The 19,696-nt window shown below is 28.2% G+C and overlaps 1 protein-coding gene across 1 annotated transcript in view; it reads left to right on the plus strand.

The window, feature by feature from the left end:
* The first annotated feature begins 223 nt into the window (after window positions 1-223).
* The window catches only part of LOC107450069 (acetoacetyl-CoA synthetase), a 45,816-nt gene continuing 26,343 nt past the window's right edge, over window positions 224-19,696 (plus strand). The window contains exon 1 of the mRNA XM_087168313.1: window positions 224-410. Coding sequence (XP_087024439.1) covers window positions 338-410 — 73 coding nt within the window. The 5' untranslated portion in view covers window positions 224-337. The remainder of the gene's footprint in view (window positions 411-19,696) is intronic.

Raw genomic sequence — 19,696 nt, forward strand, 5'->3', positions numbered from 1 at the left:
GTGACTGATTACGCCAATAACCAATTCCGTTCCATTCTAACGTTTAAAACAAACTTTTTACGCCAGGTAGCCTTCGACGGTCGGCTGAGATCTTTTCTTTCTCAGAAATCAGACGGTGAAAGATTTGGAACCTTGAAATCAAAATCCATTTTTTTAGGTTAGGGTCAACAAAAGTAGTGTTTACTTCCGGAAAAAAGGCGATTTCTCGCCAAATTGGTAGCATACTCGATAGGAAACAAGATGGATGAAAAGAAGGTGAAAGGATGCAGGTAGAGTCATTCCTTTATTCCAAGTGGAATAAGAAACTCATTCCTTCGATTTTTCAATTGTTCTCAATATGATCAGCATCCAACAAGTAAAGCCCTTCACCAATAACAACCATGCCTCCAACAAGAATCTACCCCCTAAAGGTAAATGATGAGATTTATAATAGCCCTAGAGGGCTTTAATATTTCAAGATTTCATGTTGCTTATAACTTTATAATCAACAAATATACATTAACTTTTATCGTCTGCAATGTTAAAGTCAATTACATCTATTATTATATTAAAGATCTATTATGTTAAAATATACTATCAATGGAGTAATGTACTTTAAATTGAAATGATATATATATATATCAGTTTTTGGATTAAATTAATATATATTATATTCTTCTTTCACTGAATATTTACTTTAAAACATTAAGCTATTCACATATATTACTATTAAATACTTTTATCAAAAAATTATTGAATAAATATATTACTTTATATTTGTAACATATTAAAATTGCAACATATAATGTATAATAACAAACGTATTGTCATTAAACAATAAACATATTGTCATATAACAATAAACATATTGTCGTATAAACACAGGATTATGAATACGTTTATTATAAAAAGAAATAAGCAAAACTGTTTAATATGTGAATAATAAAAATAATTTCTTATAGACTTAAAAATATTGTTTCATTATAATTTACAAATAGAAGTTCAACCATATTTATATCCTAAATACTTATATTATACTATAATACTTATTAGTTTAGCTTATTTTTTTTGTACAAAATAATTTTTTTTAATCATTTAAAATTTATAAATTCAACAAAAAATATATTTGCTGCATTTAAAGATAACCTGAAAACAATTTAGAAAATTTAGAAATATTATAAATAATGAATGTGCTTGACATTTCATAAAAAAAATATTAGAAAATTTCGAAAGTTATTTTTATCTAATTCTTAACATTTTATTACAGTTTTTAGTTAGAATAATTTGTAAAATAATTTGAATATAATTCTAGTGTATCTATGTATCTATTAGTGTATCTATTATTAAAATAAAAGATTTCGATAGTTTATTTTAGTTTAATTAAGCGTCAAATTCAAGAACTTTACCTAATATTAGTGTTCATTTTACTGAATTTTAACTTACGTGCTTACTAGCTTATTTTACATCGTATTTCTGTGTTGATATGAAATTATTTTTGTAATTAATTTGAAATCTATACATGCCGTTAAAAAAAATAAGGAAATGGAGTATGACATATAAACTTCGTTTTTAAAAGCTTCTTTAAACGCCCTAACCTTCTTTTCTATTAAATAAAAGATAACTTTATATTTATTTATTTTAAATGACAATATGTCACGCCTTGGGGTAACTGAGGTAATAAATTTTTTTTAAAAAACCTTCAAAAAGCAAACGTGAATAAGTAACTTGATATTTTATGTCAAGTGTTAGTATTTAGATTTTGAGATCACCATCATTTATAATGTTTTAATATACTTTAAGCATACCAACAAACCGGATGATTTATTCTAAATAATGTTATGAAAAGTTTTTCTTTTTTTTAAGTAAATCAAGTCGTGACAGAACTTTTCTAAACAATATAGTACTCTCTTCTCTTCTCTATTATAGAGATTATCCTTTCAATAAGATTCATAACATTATAGTAGTATTCTATAATGTTATGGAATAATGTAATGTTCTGTAGTAGTATTCTATAGAGTTATGGAATAATGTAATGTTCTGTAGTAGTATTCTATAATGTTATGGAATAATGTAATATTCTGAAGTTGTATTCTGTAATGTTATGGAATAATGTAATGTTCTGTAGTAGTATTCTATAATGTTATGGAATAATGTAACGTTCTGAAGTGGTATTCTATAATGTTATGGAATAATGTAATGCTCTGTGATAGTATTCTATAATGTTATGGAATAATGTAATGCTCTGTGATAGTATTCTATAATGTTATGGAAATCATATTATAGTTCAAAATTAAAGCGTTGTTTCGAATTTAGGCCCTAAAAATATTTTTCTTCCCGAGACAAATGAACTTCAGTGAAATGCGAACTGATCAGATTTTTGTTTTCACCCTCTATTCTTGACGAACGATAGCAATGTTTTTTCTCCGCAAAGCGCATGAATGAGACAGTGCAGGCGAAACAAACTCAACTCACATTTTACAGCTAATCGCTACATTTGATGTAGCTTTCTAAAATTTTAGGCGATTTTGAAAATGCATCTAAATTTTTGAGATCGTTTTTTCCTCATTATACTGAGGATTTTATAAATAGAAGCGCAACATGGGCAGAAACGGCAATTATTGTTTTGACACATATTTTGTTAAATCTAAGAAAACGCGGCATATCGTTACTGCTTAACGATACCTCTTTTTTTTTTAATAAAACAAAAACTGCATTATATAGTAGCAATGTTGAATTATTTGTCGGGGAATTAAACAAAATTTTGCTGTAACAGTTATGCTCTAAAGTTTATACCCAATACTAATTTTACATAATTATTTACCTCTGTATTCTTTTATGTTAACACACAAAGTTGTTAAAAAAATTCAATAGTTTTCGGCATACCTCAATTTAAAAATTTAATTGCTAATTTACTTGAATTGTGTTGTATATAATTGAGTTCCATTTTCAAATTCTCCCTCAAAGAATTTTTTAAAAAAGGTTTTTGATGAAAAACACGATGAAAACCCTTTTTTGATGAAATTTCTAAATGGGCAATACGATAGTTCTGTATATTGTGCTGTTATTCGGAGAAAGTTTCAAAAATTTGCAAAATACCTATCTTGAAACAATACTAAGAGACAGTTTGATGCATTAAAAAAAAGGCACGTTTCGAAAAATTTTGACTGCCATGCAAAAATGTCCATAACATATTTCCTACCACTTAAAAACTAAATTATTATCTTATATCAGCTTTTTCTCAATAACTAAAAATCATTAATGTAATTGGAAATCTTTTTTACACCACAACCTTGAATTAAGTGCTGAATAAAATGTTTTTTTAAAAATCCCCTCTATACATTTTATTTTATAACCATCGTTAAACAGCCGACCCAATTTTGGGTTTACGAATAACAATGTTCAACACCGTAGCCTTGTTATTTTGAACCCAATCCAGAAGACAAGGGAGTTCCAGGATCAAGTATCGGGAGAAATTTTGCCTTCACGGAGGACTTTTTGAATGAACTAACTCGTGTTTCCGTTACGTGGAGGGGAAAACCACGAAAACCTCTCACGCTTAGCCCGGCAGCAAGGGGACTCTAACCCATGATCCGTCTACCACTGAGGATATTTTACGTCAGCACTGTGGTTGGTGCAAGCCGTATGCGGAAACCAGCCATCACTGGGATTCGAACCCGGTCACCCCATGGGAAGGCGAGCGCTCTATCCTCTGAGCCATCACGTTTCGGCCTAACACATTAACATAGAATTTGAAAACTGTTACATGGTTGCTAGATGTTTTGATTTTAGTAAAATTAATTATTATTATTCTCTCTTTATTTTCCACCGACACATTTGCATGCGTAAGGTCAAAATATGAGCCTTGGAAATAAATTAAATCAGTTCACGTCAAATACATGGATTTCTTACATTTTCTTAACAAAAACTATTCTAACGTATACGTGACACTTTTATTTTTGATTTCTTGACTTACGCAGGTGTCTTGTGGGGCTTGGCCCTGTGGCCACGCCCACCGGACCGCTTTCAAAATTTATTAATCAAGCCATTTACACTAAAATTGAGGACATTTTTTTATTTTTATGAAGCTGTCACGTATCAAACTATATAAATAACAGTTCTGTTTCTTATGAAAAATAAAAAAAAACTTTGTTTCACAAACAACACAAACAGCAACAAATATGAAGTATCCGTAACGGGATAGTTATAATCTTGTAAAACAAACTAGAAAAGCCAGTAACGGGTTATAAGAAAACTCAAATTCCAAAGCAAAGCTCTAAAAAAGCCAACAACTCTGTTGTTCTAAAAATGTCTCATTTGGTCTTAAAAATCATCGCTTGCTTTTATTAATTTTTTTTTACCTTTTTTTGTGTTTAGTTTATTTTATTCATGCTTTTGCTAGCCCGTTATTTGTTTAATATTTTTACTTACATTCATGCTTTTGCTAGTCAATTATTATTTGATATTTTTATACTTTATAAAGCTCCATCTATATATTTTAAAAATATAAGCTTATTATATTAATAATCAAATTTGATTTGTCTCTATATTAGTTAAATTCAGCACGCTGAACAATGGAATAATCAGATAAATTAATAATAATAATTTCCTACAACGATTCGTCAACATATTTCTTCAAGCACTATTTCTTACGAACAACCAATTCCTCGCCAACTAGTAATAAATTATCAACGTCTTCAACAAACCGAATTTCCTCTAAGTGATGCACCTTTATATTTCCCCAAGCCCTTCAATTGACTTTTAAGTTTTTGTTGCACGAAAACTTTTTAAAAATTTCTAAGATTTTACGTCTTATTAAAAGAAATAGGAAAAGGTCTTTTACTGAATATAAACAACTGAACATAAGCAACTTATTTTTAAATTATGGAAAAAGAAATGCATAAGTGAATTGTTAAATAAGTACTCTATCATAAATTTTACCTCTTCTCCTTTATGATTGGGAAATTTTTCATATGTCTTATAACTAATTACATCTTAAATTCCTAATTTTTTTAACTTTAAATACCTTAATTTTCCTTCCTAATATATTTGCATTTTAAACACTTTTAAATGTTAAAATACTTCAAATACAATTAAAAATTTCAAAGTACTATGCGCCAGTATTTTTATCATCGTTTAAAAATGATAAATACTACAGATTTCTCTGAATATTTAACATGGTGAACGTTAATTATCTATTGAGAAAATGTGCCATTTCCCAAACATTCAACGCGATCTTCCGAAATTATATTTACCAAGCACAACTTGAGTCGGATAGATTTAAATGGCATCAGCTTTTAAAAATGCAACTATTTTGAAAAAAAAAATGCTTTGCAAGAAAAATTGCGAAAACAAATTGAAAAATGGTATTTTTTACAGACGATTTTTGCAGACGACGAAGTGCATGGGACAAAAAATAAGTTTTTAAAAATTGACAAGTTATAAAAAATATCTATGAATACATTCAAAATTTCAGAGTATGTTAACGAAATTTTAATTTTTCCTGTCTGAAAAGAATTGAAAGTAATTGAAACAAAAATGAAGCTTTACAAAAATGGAATAAAACCAATTAAGAAATTCAAAGAAATGAATGAAATGAAATAGAAAAAAGAATAAATTTAAGAAAAATGACAAATCAAGGAAACTTAATTAAATATGTAGTTCAATTAAGTAACATGAAAATACTCACAGAAAATATTAAAAAATTTATCATTAGAAATTAGTTTTTAACCTTCCAAAAAATAAAATCAATTGCAGGTTTTAAGCTGCTTTTTTTTTTTTTTTTTTTTGTGTGTGTGTGTGTGTTTCAGAAACGTAAGTCCATGATAAGCTAATAACCGTCCAATGATAAGTTTTAATAGATGCTGAAATACATCTTTTACTTATATGCATAAATATAAGTATACAGAGTGTCCAAAAAGAATGAAACCTTGAAAACTATCATTGAATCAAAATTTAAAATACACGTATTCAAAGCGCATTTTCAAAAGGCGCAGGGAGTATTATCAAATTTCCCCCCGAAATTAGAAAACTTAATTTTTATTTCAGATTTGGAGCGTCCGAAAAGAAATTTGCACTATTTAACTGACGGGTATTAGCTTTTTATTCTATGCGTAGCGCTGTAGTGCGAAATTAAAATAAGGTAAAAGTTGTATCCGGAAATATACATGCAAAATTAAAAATTAAAAATTCCTCTGTGTAATATTTTGCAAAACCAATACATAATCGAACACCCACCCTACCTCCTTAACCAGGAAGGGGTCTGGGATAAGGTCAAGTTTGAGGGGAGGGTCAAGTATGTTGTCATAAGTTTCTATTCTGTGTCTTATTCCTCATTGCGAACGATTTCCCTCATTTTCATATTGCGAATAACTGTAAATAATGGGCAAAGACCAGCCAGTCAAAGTGTGATAATATTTTCCGGAGAATCCAAAAATGCAATTAAAAATGGAAATTCCAGTTTGGAGTTCAAATTTGGCATAACTATATGCATCTTTCAAAAATATTTTATACGTGTATTTCTAGAATTTTGATCCGATGCAATTTTTCAAAGTATTATTTTTTGGACATTATGAGTATATATTATTTATGCAAATATATCAAACATTTATTGCAACATTTAGTCACTTACGTTTCTGAAATATCAAAAATCACTCGAACCTCAAGCAGATCTCTGGGGACCTAGAATCTATGCTATTTTTAGGAAGGTTAAAAATATCTGAAATCTACCCAAAATTTCTTTAATTCAGTGGGTATTTAAAAAAATTAGAATTTATACCGCACAATAGCACTTTTCACTTTGAAAATAGTTAAAAAAGTATCCATGACAACATTTACTGCTTAAGAGGACACTATATCGAAGGAGAAATCTTTCATGGAAAATTTTCTTTCATCTACATAAGTAAATTAAAATTTTAAGTATAGAAAAAGTGAGTTCAGGTGAACCGGAAAAAAAACACGAATTTTCGATTGCTGAAAATTTGTTTTCGAAATATCAAAATGCAAACAAATCATTGCAAAATTACTTACCCACTTTGTAATGCTTAATCCTTTTATAATTTGTTTGCAATTTGATATTTTGAGGAAAATATTTTCGATCATTTCAAATTTCATGGTTTACGCCACGTGCACCTGAACTCTCTTTTTTCTGCACTTTAAATTTCAAACTACTTATATAGGGCAAGGAGAATTTGCCATGAAAGATTTCTACCTTGGTATTGCGTCCTCTTATGGGTACATAGTACCATTTTCAATTTCATTTTAAACACACGAAAAATTTTATTCTTTCTATTTCTATTGATAATTTAAAACAAAAACATTTTCCCTTTAACTTTTCTCAGCTCTTACGCACAAACAATTCTATAGATATAAAATAAATAAATTTAAAAAAAAAAATTTAAAAAAAAACGTTTTTTAACTATTGGAGTCTTGAACTCTCAATTTTACTAACTGCAAATCCATGCCCTATATTATCTATTAAAAAATATTTATGTAAGAACTCTTCGAGAATGAAAAATAAGTTTATAAAATAAAGCAAAAATAAGCTTTTACTACTCACAAAAGCTAGCTTAATTTTTTTTTTTCGCCTGAAAGATCTAATTAAAAAAAATATTGTGATTTAGTAATTGTTTATTCAATGGCAAATAGAGAAAAATTATTTAGAATAAATCTGTCAAAAATATTTCTCATAATTTTGTGTGATTTTTCAAAATATTTGCAATTTTCGTATAAATCGGACTAAATGTAATTTTATAACTTCTGAGGTGTCGAGTTTTTGGACATTAAAGTAGAAAAATTATTTTCAAAGCAATCAATCATGTTCAAACAAATTGTAATTGTCAGTAAACAAAGAAAAAATAACACAAGGGCAAAACATTGAATACTAAAATAAGAATACAGAAAGATTTCATATTCAGCGAAACTACGGATGAATAGTGTCGCGTGATTACCCAAGTTTCTAAATCCTCAACTAATTCCAACTGCATTTTGAAACAAATCCTGACGATTTGTATTAAAAGGTCAATGGTACTACAACTTTCACTACCGTTAATATCAAATAATAGCTCTCTCTCTGGTAAATGATGCATTGTTTCCATCTCGTCGTCCAGGAAGTAACCTGATCGTAGTTCAATGTCGGAGGCGAATTGGTAAGAATACGTGACAGAAAACGAAGAAGAAGAAAAAAATAATAATGAATACAACTTCCATCTTCTTTGAATGGATGACCGTTCAGTAATCCACATTTTTAAGCAAATCCATTCTTCTGCTTTCGAAATCACGTGCAACCCATAAACCCAGAATGTTTGTCACTTTGACTTTTTTACAACCTGTTCTAAAGACACCTTTTGGCGTAAAGTTTGGTGTAAAATCCCTCGAGGAGATGGGATTCATTACAAAAGCAGACAAGCAATAATTCCTTCCGGAAACATAACCGTGAAGAAAGTGTTTCGAACACTTACTCTCACTCAATGCTTCAGATTGACCCAATCTTGCAGCTGCTGCTTGCTTGACTGGGTAATATGATTCACGCAGACAACAATGCAATTCATGCATCAATTTCAACTGGCAGGGCTATAAGTTAATGAATTTATTGCATTTCATGGATCAGTGAAAATTCTGGGATTTATCTTAAATAAATTAAGAGATATCTCCAGATTTTACTAACCAACTCTTTTTAATATTTCGTAAGTGCAAAAAGGAGAAATTTATGAAGTGCAGTTAAAAAAATATTTTTATAACTGAGCGAGCAACTTGAATTTCGTAAGGCATGATTAATACGTAAAATAAATCAAACATATCGTAATGATTGCAAGTTGTTGAACGCAATGGAAAACGTAAAGTTAAATAAATAAAACGTAAAGTTAAATAAATAAAATGTAATTAAGCATTTTGACAATTGTAGCGCATAAAACAAATGAATCATAATGTAATAAAAAATTATAAACTCGATGAAATCATAAAGCAAATACATTGTAATTGCATTTTATTAAACACTAGATAAATACCCGTTCTTCGAACAGGGTAAAGAAATAAACATCAATAAATCAGTACTGCACAACACACCACAATCGTGCGCAAAACGGTAAGACACAAATACCACCACAAATAATTAAACTAAAATAATTCCGATGTTTTTGATTATTATTTATTACCTTCTCGGTGACTGTAAAATTAGATTAAGCAAAACACTTATTTGATAGTTCATACCATCAAAATAAAGATTAACTGTATTCAGTATCATCTGGGATGCTGCTGTTGCTCGAAGCAATTCACGATAATTAAAATTTACCACAATTTTTAAAATTTACCGCAAGTTATTTTCTCCTGTACGTATATCTTCGAGGGTCCGTGAAAAATCTAACACAAAAGTACAAAGTATTGGTCTGGCTGTAATCTCCGAATTCGCTCGTACTCTGTACCTATATAAGAGTATATTTGGTACCTATTAAAACTGCACCAATTACCAGCGCCTATTACCAAAATTAAGCATCGTTAGTGTCAATAATAGTAAGGTCACTTTTTCTCTCTTTTCAGCGAATAAGTATCATTTCTCCATTAATTTAGCTTCTTAGTGCATTACTTATTATTTACTTCAATCAGAATTAATAAAAAAGTATAATTATCATTGAAAAAATAAATTATCAACAATTATATTGGCGTTATATTACTTTTCTCCTTAACGAACTGGTACCATTTCTTCCTTAATTTTGCTTTTCAGATCGCAACTTTTCTTTAAATTTCAATTACCGTTGATTCTAAATGGTTTACTTTTATAGTAACGTGCTTCAAAAGCATAATTATAAACAAAATAAACCTGTTGTTGGCGACGAAGTCCGCTTTTGCTATCACGATCACTTTGATCATTCAAATAATCTGGCATAATGAATAAAAAATCCTTAAGTAACACAGAAAGTGCAATAAACTAACTTTTTTTTATCAGAGCTATAAATAAACAAACATTACTAAAATTATCTTAATAACATTTGGCAAAACTAAATCGCTCATAGTTTTACTTTAAAACAATGACTTCCGCTAAACCAATGAGAAAATGTCTCTGAATAGAAAAGATAGTTTAAAAAAATCAGAAATCGGGCTTCCTCATTTGTTAACAATTGTACAAGTTGAATATTGCATTTTCAGACCGTTTACCCGTTTTCCCGCAATTTGGTATACAGACACGTGCACACAAGTTCTTTATTTTATTGTATAAATGGATAGCGAATAAATTTTAGGAAAATAGTAAGACTGCAATGTAAAAAATTTCACTGAAAAGAATCGGCATTTAGGGACTTTTTACCGTAAAACTGGAACAAGTTACGGAGCAAAAAATTTTATATACCGTAATTTTTACAATAACAATTACCGTAAAATCACTGAATCACTCTAATGAAATAAATGTTACAGTATAATATTTTAGAGTAAAAATAAATTTTGAGGATAATGCATCCAAAGTGGCAGTACTTTATACCGTAATTTCATCCGGAATCTTTTAGAGTGCGAATATAAGTTATATAATCATATATTATGCGTACGCTATATCTTATTGTATATTTACTTCTCTTTTTTTTCCTTTAGAAGCTCATAACTCTTTTCATTAAAGTTAAAATCGGATGCAGGTTTTAAGCAGACAAATATTTTATGATTCTCTGAACAATCATGAATAGTAACGCCAACAATGTTAAAGCCAAAAAAAAAAAAGAAACGCTTTAAAAAATCTTAAAATGTTTTATCACAAATTATACTAAAGTTTTCACACTTACCGTGAGAATTAACTGTTAATAAAAAAAAATCTGGGTTTTGAATTTCAAGCTTGCCGGAAATATCACAATCAAAGGACAAAAAAAAAAAAAAAAAAAAAAAAAAAAAAAAAAAAAAAAAAACTTTCAAAAAATGTCCCCTTTTTGAAGGAAAAAACATTATCTACATAGTTCCCAAACGCTAAAATCACAATTAAAATATTTCCCTTTTATTTTTGAACATCCTCAGAATTTGAATTTCTGTGCCCCACAATGTTTCACCAACAACAATGATAAAAAGGACTCTATAAAAACCTTTGTGAATGGAAAAAAAATGTGTGAGTACTAATTTAAGCGGAAAAAGTTCACATTTTCCATCTTTTTATTCTTTTTAAGCTATTTTCTTTTATTGACACTTAACAAAACATTTTCCTCGAGGAAATGAAACACAGAAATAGTTTAGATGATAAAAAAACTATGAATTGAAATCAAATTAATTAAAATATTAAGTTACAAAAATTTTACAAAAGCAAAAATATTTACCTTAACAATGATTAGGCGGGAATGATTCTATGAGGTTCGATTCCAGGCAAATACGCAATACAATATTCATTGGATGATTGTGTTCTGAACAGGAAGGTAAACTTTAAATGGGATTTTCTAGCATTCTAATTTTTTCTATCCTTGCTCTTAAGTAGATGAAATTCGTTTTAAATAAACAGATGTAGGCTAATAACGATACATCAAAGAACTTGAAAAGATTTAAAATATTTCTTCTATATTCGTGAGATATTTCTGAAATGTAAATGAAAAGAGATTGAAAGAATAAGATTTTTGTGACATTTTAAAATTTTTGTGCATCTTGTAAATATTTCAAATATAATATAGTTTATTGCGTGAAGGCAACATAGACTAAATCTTATTTTGTGAATGCTTTTATAAATTGAAGGCGTGAAGATAATGTCCAATATTTTCTAACACGGCAGAATATGTTTAGTCTTTTTGTAACTTGGAACGTTGAGGATTAAATAGTATGAGATTATCTCTAATGAATTCAATTCAAAATGATTCCAATTTATGAAAGCATGTTTGAGAAATAGGAATATTAATGAAAACAAATACAAAATAAATGATACTCAGTTTGAAAAAAACGAACGATTATTTTAATGATTTACGTTTTGTTTAATTTTAAATTTGTGATTCGTAGTTAACAAGCAAATAGAACAATGAAGAGGAATGAATGATGCCACCAACCAAACGATAAAATAAAAGCAATTGAAAAATAATTTTAGAACTTTATTGCTCTATAAAATTGATAAAAAAATATCGTCTGCTGCGACATCTAGATAATAAAAATAAAATAAAAGAGTACACAATACTTACATTTTGTTTATTTGTTTAGATTTTGTAATGTGATCTTGATCTCCTTTTTACAGTTTGTAAAACGAAACCCATTCATCAATTTATTCAATTATTGTTAGTGAACCCTTATGTTACATTATTGATGTAAAAGCATTCGACACAAATTAATTTACATGTTTAAAACTAGTTTTGCAATGAATTCTTTCTTAACAATGTGGATAATTAGATAAGTTTGTAAGTATCAAAATAATTAGTAATTAATTCAACTGGTAAATGAATGTTGAAATTCTATGCGTTTTTTTTATTTGATCTGATCGCAATTGGTTGCATTTTGCAACTTTTTTTTCTAAATCTAAATTTTATATTCTTCCACAATGTTAAATTTAAGGATTACACTAAAAGTATGTTTTTGTATATTGAAACTAGTCAATCTTTAAAAGAAATGAAACATTTTCTGAAATATAGATGAGTCTGACGCTTTTAGTGTGCGCAGAAAATAAAACACCATTCTCTGGATAACTTTTTATCTAATGATTGGAATTTCAATTTCACTTGCTAAAATGTAATATTAATAGTTCAAAGGGCAAATTTCAAGTATGATTATTAATTAGTAAAGATGATATTTTAAGTTACAAAATCAGGCTCACAAATTTATTTTTTCTGAATGAAAAACTTCAATGATAATGTCATAAGATGACATCAGTCACTAAGTTGTGAGACCTTAATCTTTATAACTCTTTGGGTGCAAGAGTGCTAGTATAATCTATGTTGCAAGGGTGCTTCACTTTTTTGAGTTAATTTTACATTTGACGTATTTTATCATATTCCTAGATATATTGAAGTTGAAACTACTTTTGCACTCAATTGTAAAACTTGTTTAGGCCAAAATTAAATCTATTTTGTGAACTCTTGCACTTTTGAAATTATGGCTTATACTTTTGTTTCAAACTTTGAATTTAACCTCTAAAATATTTTGACATCGTATAAAATTAAAAACTGTTATTTAAAATAATGGTTCTGATTGCAAATCCCATTCCTGATAACAATCTTAAATTTGAATGCTTACATTGTTGCTAAGAACGTGTGTATAAACGGTAAACTTATCTCAGGTGTAAAAACATGACCTTCACCTACTAAATGTTGACTCATTTATAATGAGTGTAGCAATGCAAATACGTAACAGATGGTATATATCATAGAATAACCATATATAAAAGCATAAAAGTTTAGACGTTTATACTCTGATATCACATTAAATGCACAAATTACTGTAATATACCATGGATGATTTAGGTCATGGTATAGTTGGGAAATGATTTGAAAGTTGCTGATAAACTTTGTTAATTTGTTTGTTTAAGTTACAGATAAACTTTGCACTCGTTTAACTTACATATACATTATAATTAATTAGAATAGAATTCTAAATGAATCCTAATAATAAGCTTGATTTTCACAAAATGTTTTCTAATCGTAATAATTTTAATGAGTTTATCTTTTAATAAAAACAGACCATTACAATAGAATAGAATTATAATAGAATAGAATTATAATAGAATTTAATGTGTAATAAAACGGAGCAGTTCGGTAAAATTAGTTAAAATTGTTTGCAGTACGCATATAGTGAACCAAAAATTCTGGTCCCTTGAAGGTTCACTATAGCTGGGGTTGACTGTATAACCATTTACAAAACAGACATAGCATTTGAATTCTATATTTTTCAAGTACTGTTACGACTTTTGTGTCTTAAGAGAATTAACAAAATATTAGTCAATCGAACTTTTTTTTAAAAAAAAAAACTAAGCGAATGTGCATATTAATTTGACACCTGATTTTGAAAGAGAAAATTTATTGTTAAAAATTTGATTTCATTGTTTAACAGTTAATAAACGCATTTTGTGCTGTGTTCAATCTCATAAAATGCATTTGAGCTATGGTGCATTTCTTTTGAAACTTGCATTTCAAAAGTGGACGGGAAAAAAAGAACACCGAAAGAAAAAGCCCCCAAAAAAGAGCATATCATATAAATTTTACGACCAATTGAGACGTTATACCTGAATTCAGTGCAATTAAACAATTATTCGAACGTAATTAGATATTTCTTAAAAATTAATTAATAATTAAGACCTAATTTAAAGTTTACGGAAAGGAAGGATTAATTCACCCCATTTAACTCGTTTTAACAAATTGATTAGAAAACTTCAGCAGCTTTAAAATTGTTCTGAACTTCACTAAATTACACTTATTGTATTGTGATATATTAATTTGCAAATAATAATTTTTCAAACAGTTATATTTTTTTTAAAAAATGTATTAAATTGAAATATTTAATTATTTTTGTTAGTTTCCTTAACTCATCAAAAGATTTTCCCCCTGCGAGACTAGTATTTATTGATAAATTATGATAATACTATTATGCATTACATAATTGTATTTACAATTAAAAATACATAGAGTATTAAAAGTTGTATTCAGTCAATTTCAAAACTTTGTATCTTAATTAATCATTTAAAAAATACCTGAGTATGATCGAACTATTATTTAATTGCATTAAATTCTGGTACAATAGCTCAAATCGAATCAGACGCTACATTTTATAATAGTTAATGAGGTGCTTTTTCCGGTTCCTTTTACCAAACTTTCTCTTCCGGTGCTTTTTTTCCCGGTGCTCTTTTTTCCCCATGCTATGTTCTCCAGGCTATATTCATTTTCATAAACCCACATTTTAAGTAACGTTCAAAATAAAAAATCCGTTGATGATCTGTTTCGATTTATACATATCTCAGACAATCTATTTAGTGCATTAACTTTCTCGCCTTTACTTCCAATAAAATTTCATGCTTCTAAGGATATTTCTTTTGACCTTAATCACGTGGCGTATTATTTCTTCTTCAACGCGAACTAATAGAAAAGTCATCGATTGCGACTGCTTTATACTTTCACTTGAAAGAAAGCATTAAATCCGTTGTATCGAACAAACTTCTTTGTTGCCTTCAGTAGTCCAAGGCAAATGTCCACGCCTTCCCAGGTATTTGGATGATCCTCGAAATCAATGCTTGACCTACATATCGGTAGGTTGTTGCTCTTTTATATAAACGCTGTTTTTCGTTTCATTAACAACTATCAATCGCATTTCCGGGCAGAAAACTCCATTAAAATGGCGAGTCGATAAAAATTGAGAAATCACCAAAAAAACCGCACCTTCCAAATCACCTTGCTCTGTTCTAAACACAAAAAAGAAGACTGGCCAGAGTCTTTCTTCCCTTTTCTTCACGAGGGAGAATTAGAAGGTGAAAAAAAAAATAACAGAACATTCTTGAAAAGCTTTTTTATGAGTCACATTTCATCAATACCGTCATGGAATTGCTCAGTTAGGCCTAATCTGAATCATGTGCGAGATTCTTCTTTTAAAATTGCATGGATTGATCTATTTTTTAACAGGTTATTGTGAAAGTATCCATTTGAAACATTAACATCATGGTTTAAAGACCAATTTACTGTGCTCTACTTTCATTTTTTAAAATACTTTTTAGCCGAAATGTTCTTGGAACATGTGTATTGAGTTGAATGAAAATAAAAACGCTTAAAAAATGCAAGGAAATTGTTTTTTGCAAAATTATTATGCATTACACACAAGATAATGCTGATTAGCTACTTAGAATTGTTTATTTTATGAGAAAAAAATCAGTGTCGTAACTTATTAACTGTCCTTTTAAAGGCTTAAGCAGAAGAAAATGACAGAGGATTTTTATCATTAGACAATGGGAACAAGACTTTGTTATTAGATTTGAAAAAAAAAATAAAGTGAAGAACCGTCTGTAGTTACATTGTCGATTACGCATTCAATTTAATAACGTGTTTGTAGTTTTACTAAAACAAGAGCTTTTTTCAGTTTAGCTTCGATTTATTTTGCAAGCAAGAATTTTTCTTTTCTAAATTGCAACTCTGAAATAAAATTTTTATATCGTTATAATTCAAGTAAAGTTTAGTAATTGAATGAGGCTAAAGAGTCGTAATTTGAAAGCGAATTTTGTCTTTTTACAGCAGTGAAAGTTAGTTATCTTTAATCGAGATGATTTGTGTTTCGTACTTTTACATTAGGCAAATACATTTAGCCTCATATCAAAAGAATATTCCCAAAATTACTAATTCGTAACAATATAATCTGCAACATTTAAGATAAATTACTAAAAAGTTATACCGTTAAACTTGCATAAAATTTCCGTTTATTCACTTGCTCTTTAAACAAGCTTTTAATAAAAAAAATTCCATATCAATTAGTTGAAGCAAATTTTTTCTCAGTTTACTGAAATATTATTAAAGAGATTTTGTTCTTTAATTTAATATTTAAATTATCCCATCTTCATCTTTCTAGAAAATACTTTGCTTAAAAAAAATTTAAGCTTAAAAAGATTGTAAACGGGAAATGGAGCTCAATTTCATAACTAAATGTACTTACATTAACTGACCTGATAGAAACATTCGTTTTTTCATGACTTTTATTCTTTAAAAATCAAAAGTTTAATGAAAAAGAAATTAGAAAATGTTTTGTTCAGAACAGTAAAATTGGAACTTAATTTCGTAAAAAATCGAAACAAATACAGTAACTGAGCTGCTAGAAACACTTTGCTTTTATTAGTGAACAAACGAAAGTTTTATAAAGAAGTAATGGAATATTTTTTTTGAAAACGGTTAAATTTTAAACTAAGTTTTGTAATGAATCGTAGAAAGTACAGTAAACGAACTCTTAAAAACATCAGCTTTTCCATTGCTTTTATTTTTGTAAAAAACCAAAAATTTTATGAAATAGAACTTTCTGAGTTTTATTCTTGAAAAAAATTAAAGTTTATTGAAGAAGAAATAGAAAATAAAAAATTTTGAGAACAGTAAAATTAAAATTCAATTTCGCAAAGAAACCAAACAATTACACCAACTGAGCTGCTTGGTTTATTCATTGCTTTTATTATTAAAAAAAGTTTTATGATGAAGAAATGTAATATTTTCTTTGAAAACCAAAAAAAAAATTGAAACTTAATTTTGTAAAAAAACAAAACAATTACAATAGTTGAGCCGCTAGAAACATCAGTTTATTCATTACTTTTAATTATTGAAAGAGCGAAATTTTCCTGAAGAGGAAATGGAATATTTTCTTTGAAAACAGAAAAATTGAAATTCAATTTCGTAAAAAAACATAGAAATTGCATTAACTAAGCAACTAGAAATATCTATTTATCCTTATTCATTACATTCATCATTGGAAAAATATGAAAGTTGTTTAAAAATATATAGAATATTTCTACGAAAATAGAAATATTGAAGCTCAATCTTGTAAGAAACGAAGAACTTACAATAACTCTGAGTTGCTAAAAACATCAGTTAATACATTGCTTTTTTTCATTAAAAAGTAATAAAACGTAAGTTTTATTAAAAATAAATGCAATGTTTTCTTTGAAAGCGGTAAAATTGACTAAATCATCACAATAGTCCGTTCTTTGCACAATTTATTTGTGAGGAGGATAAATTTCATGAACAAGAAACAGGAGATGTAGTTTCAAAATAGATTTTGTGAAAAACCGAAAAATTCGCCGACTGTGTTGTTAAAGCAATTTGCTTGATTGTTGTATCGTAAATAAAATATGCTTCGAATACACGACCCCAGATGGGGTCGCAACGCATAATTTAAAAAGAATTAATCAACATACGATGAGAAGTAAGTAACATCTTCAACAGAAGTTAAAAACCTTGAATTAATCCTTGAAGCCAACAATCATGCCTCCTTTTACCCTCGATCTTTGATGTTCAAAACAATTAATATAATAATTATTATTAGGATAAAGAAAGCTTGTTTATATGAATAACCATATCGTTAAAGAATCAACTTATTCCGTTTATATATTATTAGCAAAATGGCTTTACCGAAAGAACAATTGAAAATAACAGATGAGCAGTATTTGAGTCGTGCTTCTTCATTCGCAAGGATAAATGAAATCCAAAATCTTAATCCATCTTCTCAAGGTAAAAAAGGTTTTGATGCATTGAATTGGTATTGAATGGAATAAATACGGCATTCTTAATTATCTGCAATATTTTTCATTTAATTTTAGAATCGTGGAGAATACGACTCAGAATCGAAGATTAACCTCTTCTCCTTGCCAATTTTTTTGAAGAAAAAAAATATGAAAAAAATCAATATATTTTTTTAGTTTATTAATAAATACAAGGAACTAAAACAAAACATAATACACAAATTCTAAGCTGAAATTGTAATTTTTTTGCGTTTAAAAAATATTTAATTTACCATGAATTTCTTATCCCAAATTATCTCGGGCAAAGTTAAATGTTAGTCTTTGTATATCGCTCATGGGCTGCAATAGTGGCACAACTCAAAGAACACGCGTTTTGGACTAAGAACAGATGTAAATAAAAAATATACATTCTTTTCAGCGGCAATACTAGCACAACTTATAATTTAACTTGAAGGTAATCTTCATTCAAGCACACTAAAGCATTTCTTATGCATTTTCCTTAGCAATGAAAACTTTAAACCCACTTATCTCAAAACTTGATTTTTTGAACTGTGCCGCTATTACAGCCCATGAGCGATATGTTCATATCTTCATAATCTGAAAAATCATCGGCATTACTTTCACTTTCGTTCGCGAACGCCATTTTTTTACTCTTTTTTCGGTGTAAATTCATCAACCATTGTATATACAATTATACAAAACACGTCTGCAGTCCCACAAATGGCAAAACTCTCAAATAAAACTTGGCAAATTATGGCATTATTATGAAAAACTTGGCATTATTAATCTCTTTTTTTTTTTTTTTTTGCTTCCGGCCGAATAAAAACGTGATATAACAAAACGTATTAACGAATTCTACCATGCCCGAGTATACTCGGGATAATAAATATTTGCAATATATACATACCCGAGTTAACTCGGCATAATCGGGGAAGCGGTTAAAAGTATTCTCGAGCCTTTTTCGAATATTTCCAGTTCCCAAATCAATCACTTAAATTAGAAATTTTTTATATCAAAGCACTTTACTGACTATTCAAACAAAGTTTTTCGAATAATAAGGATTAAACAACATTTCATAGGCATTAAATAATACATAGTTTAATTTAGATTCATTTATTCAGATTATGATAGTTTACTATGTTAATTGATTTGAAAATGTTACATCATCTTTAATAAATCTTAACTTACTTTTAAATATACTAATATCAGATGTAGTATTAGATGTGGTAAATTAAGAACTAGTATATTAACTTGAATACTTGAAATAGAGGTTTTTAAAAATCAAAGACTTCTTGATACTTTCTTCATTATTTTGTATTAATTTAGGTAAATAAGTAAAAAAATGATGTGTTTACATTTTTAATAATTTATGGTTATGAAATACAGCATAAAGCACTTAAGACATCTCCCAGACACGGCCAACTTCAAAAACAATACCTTTTTTAAAATTTGCAGTTATTTAGATCAAAACAGATAGAAACAGTTATTCATCAGTGAATTTTCTTTAATTTACTAAATCCATTATTGATAAATTTTTGAATATGAATTTAAAAAATTTCCTACTACTTTTTTTTATAATTTTATATTTTAGTACTCGTA

The sequence above is a fragment of the Parasteatoda tepidariorum genome, chromosome 1 (assembly GCF_982258835.1).
Source record: "Parasteatoda tepidariorum strain Cologne lab strain chromosome 1, Ptep-v5.0, whole genome shotgun sequence".
NCBI classification, from domain to species: Eukaryota; Metazoa; Arthropoda; class Arachnida; order Araneae; family Theridiidae; genus Parasteatoda; species Parasteatoda tepidariorum.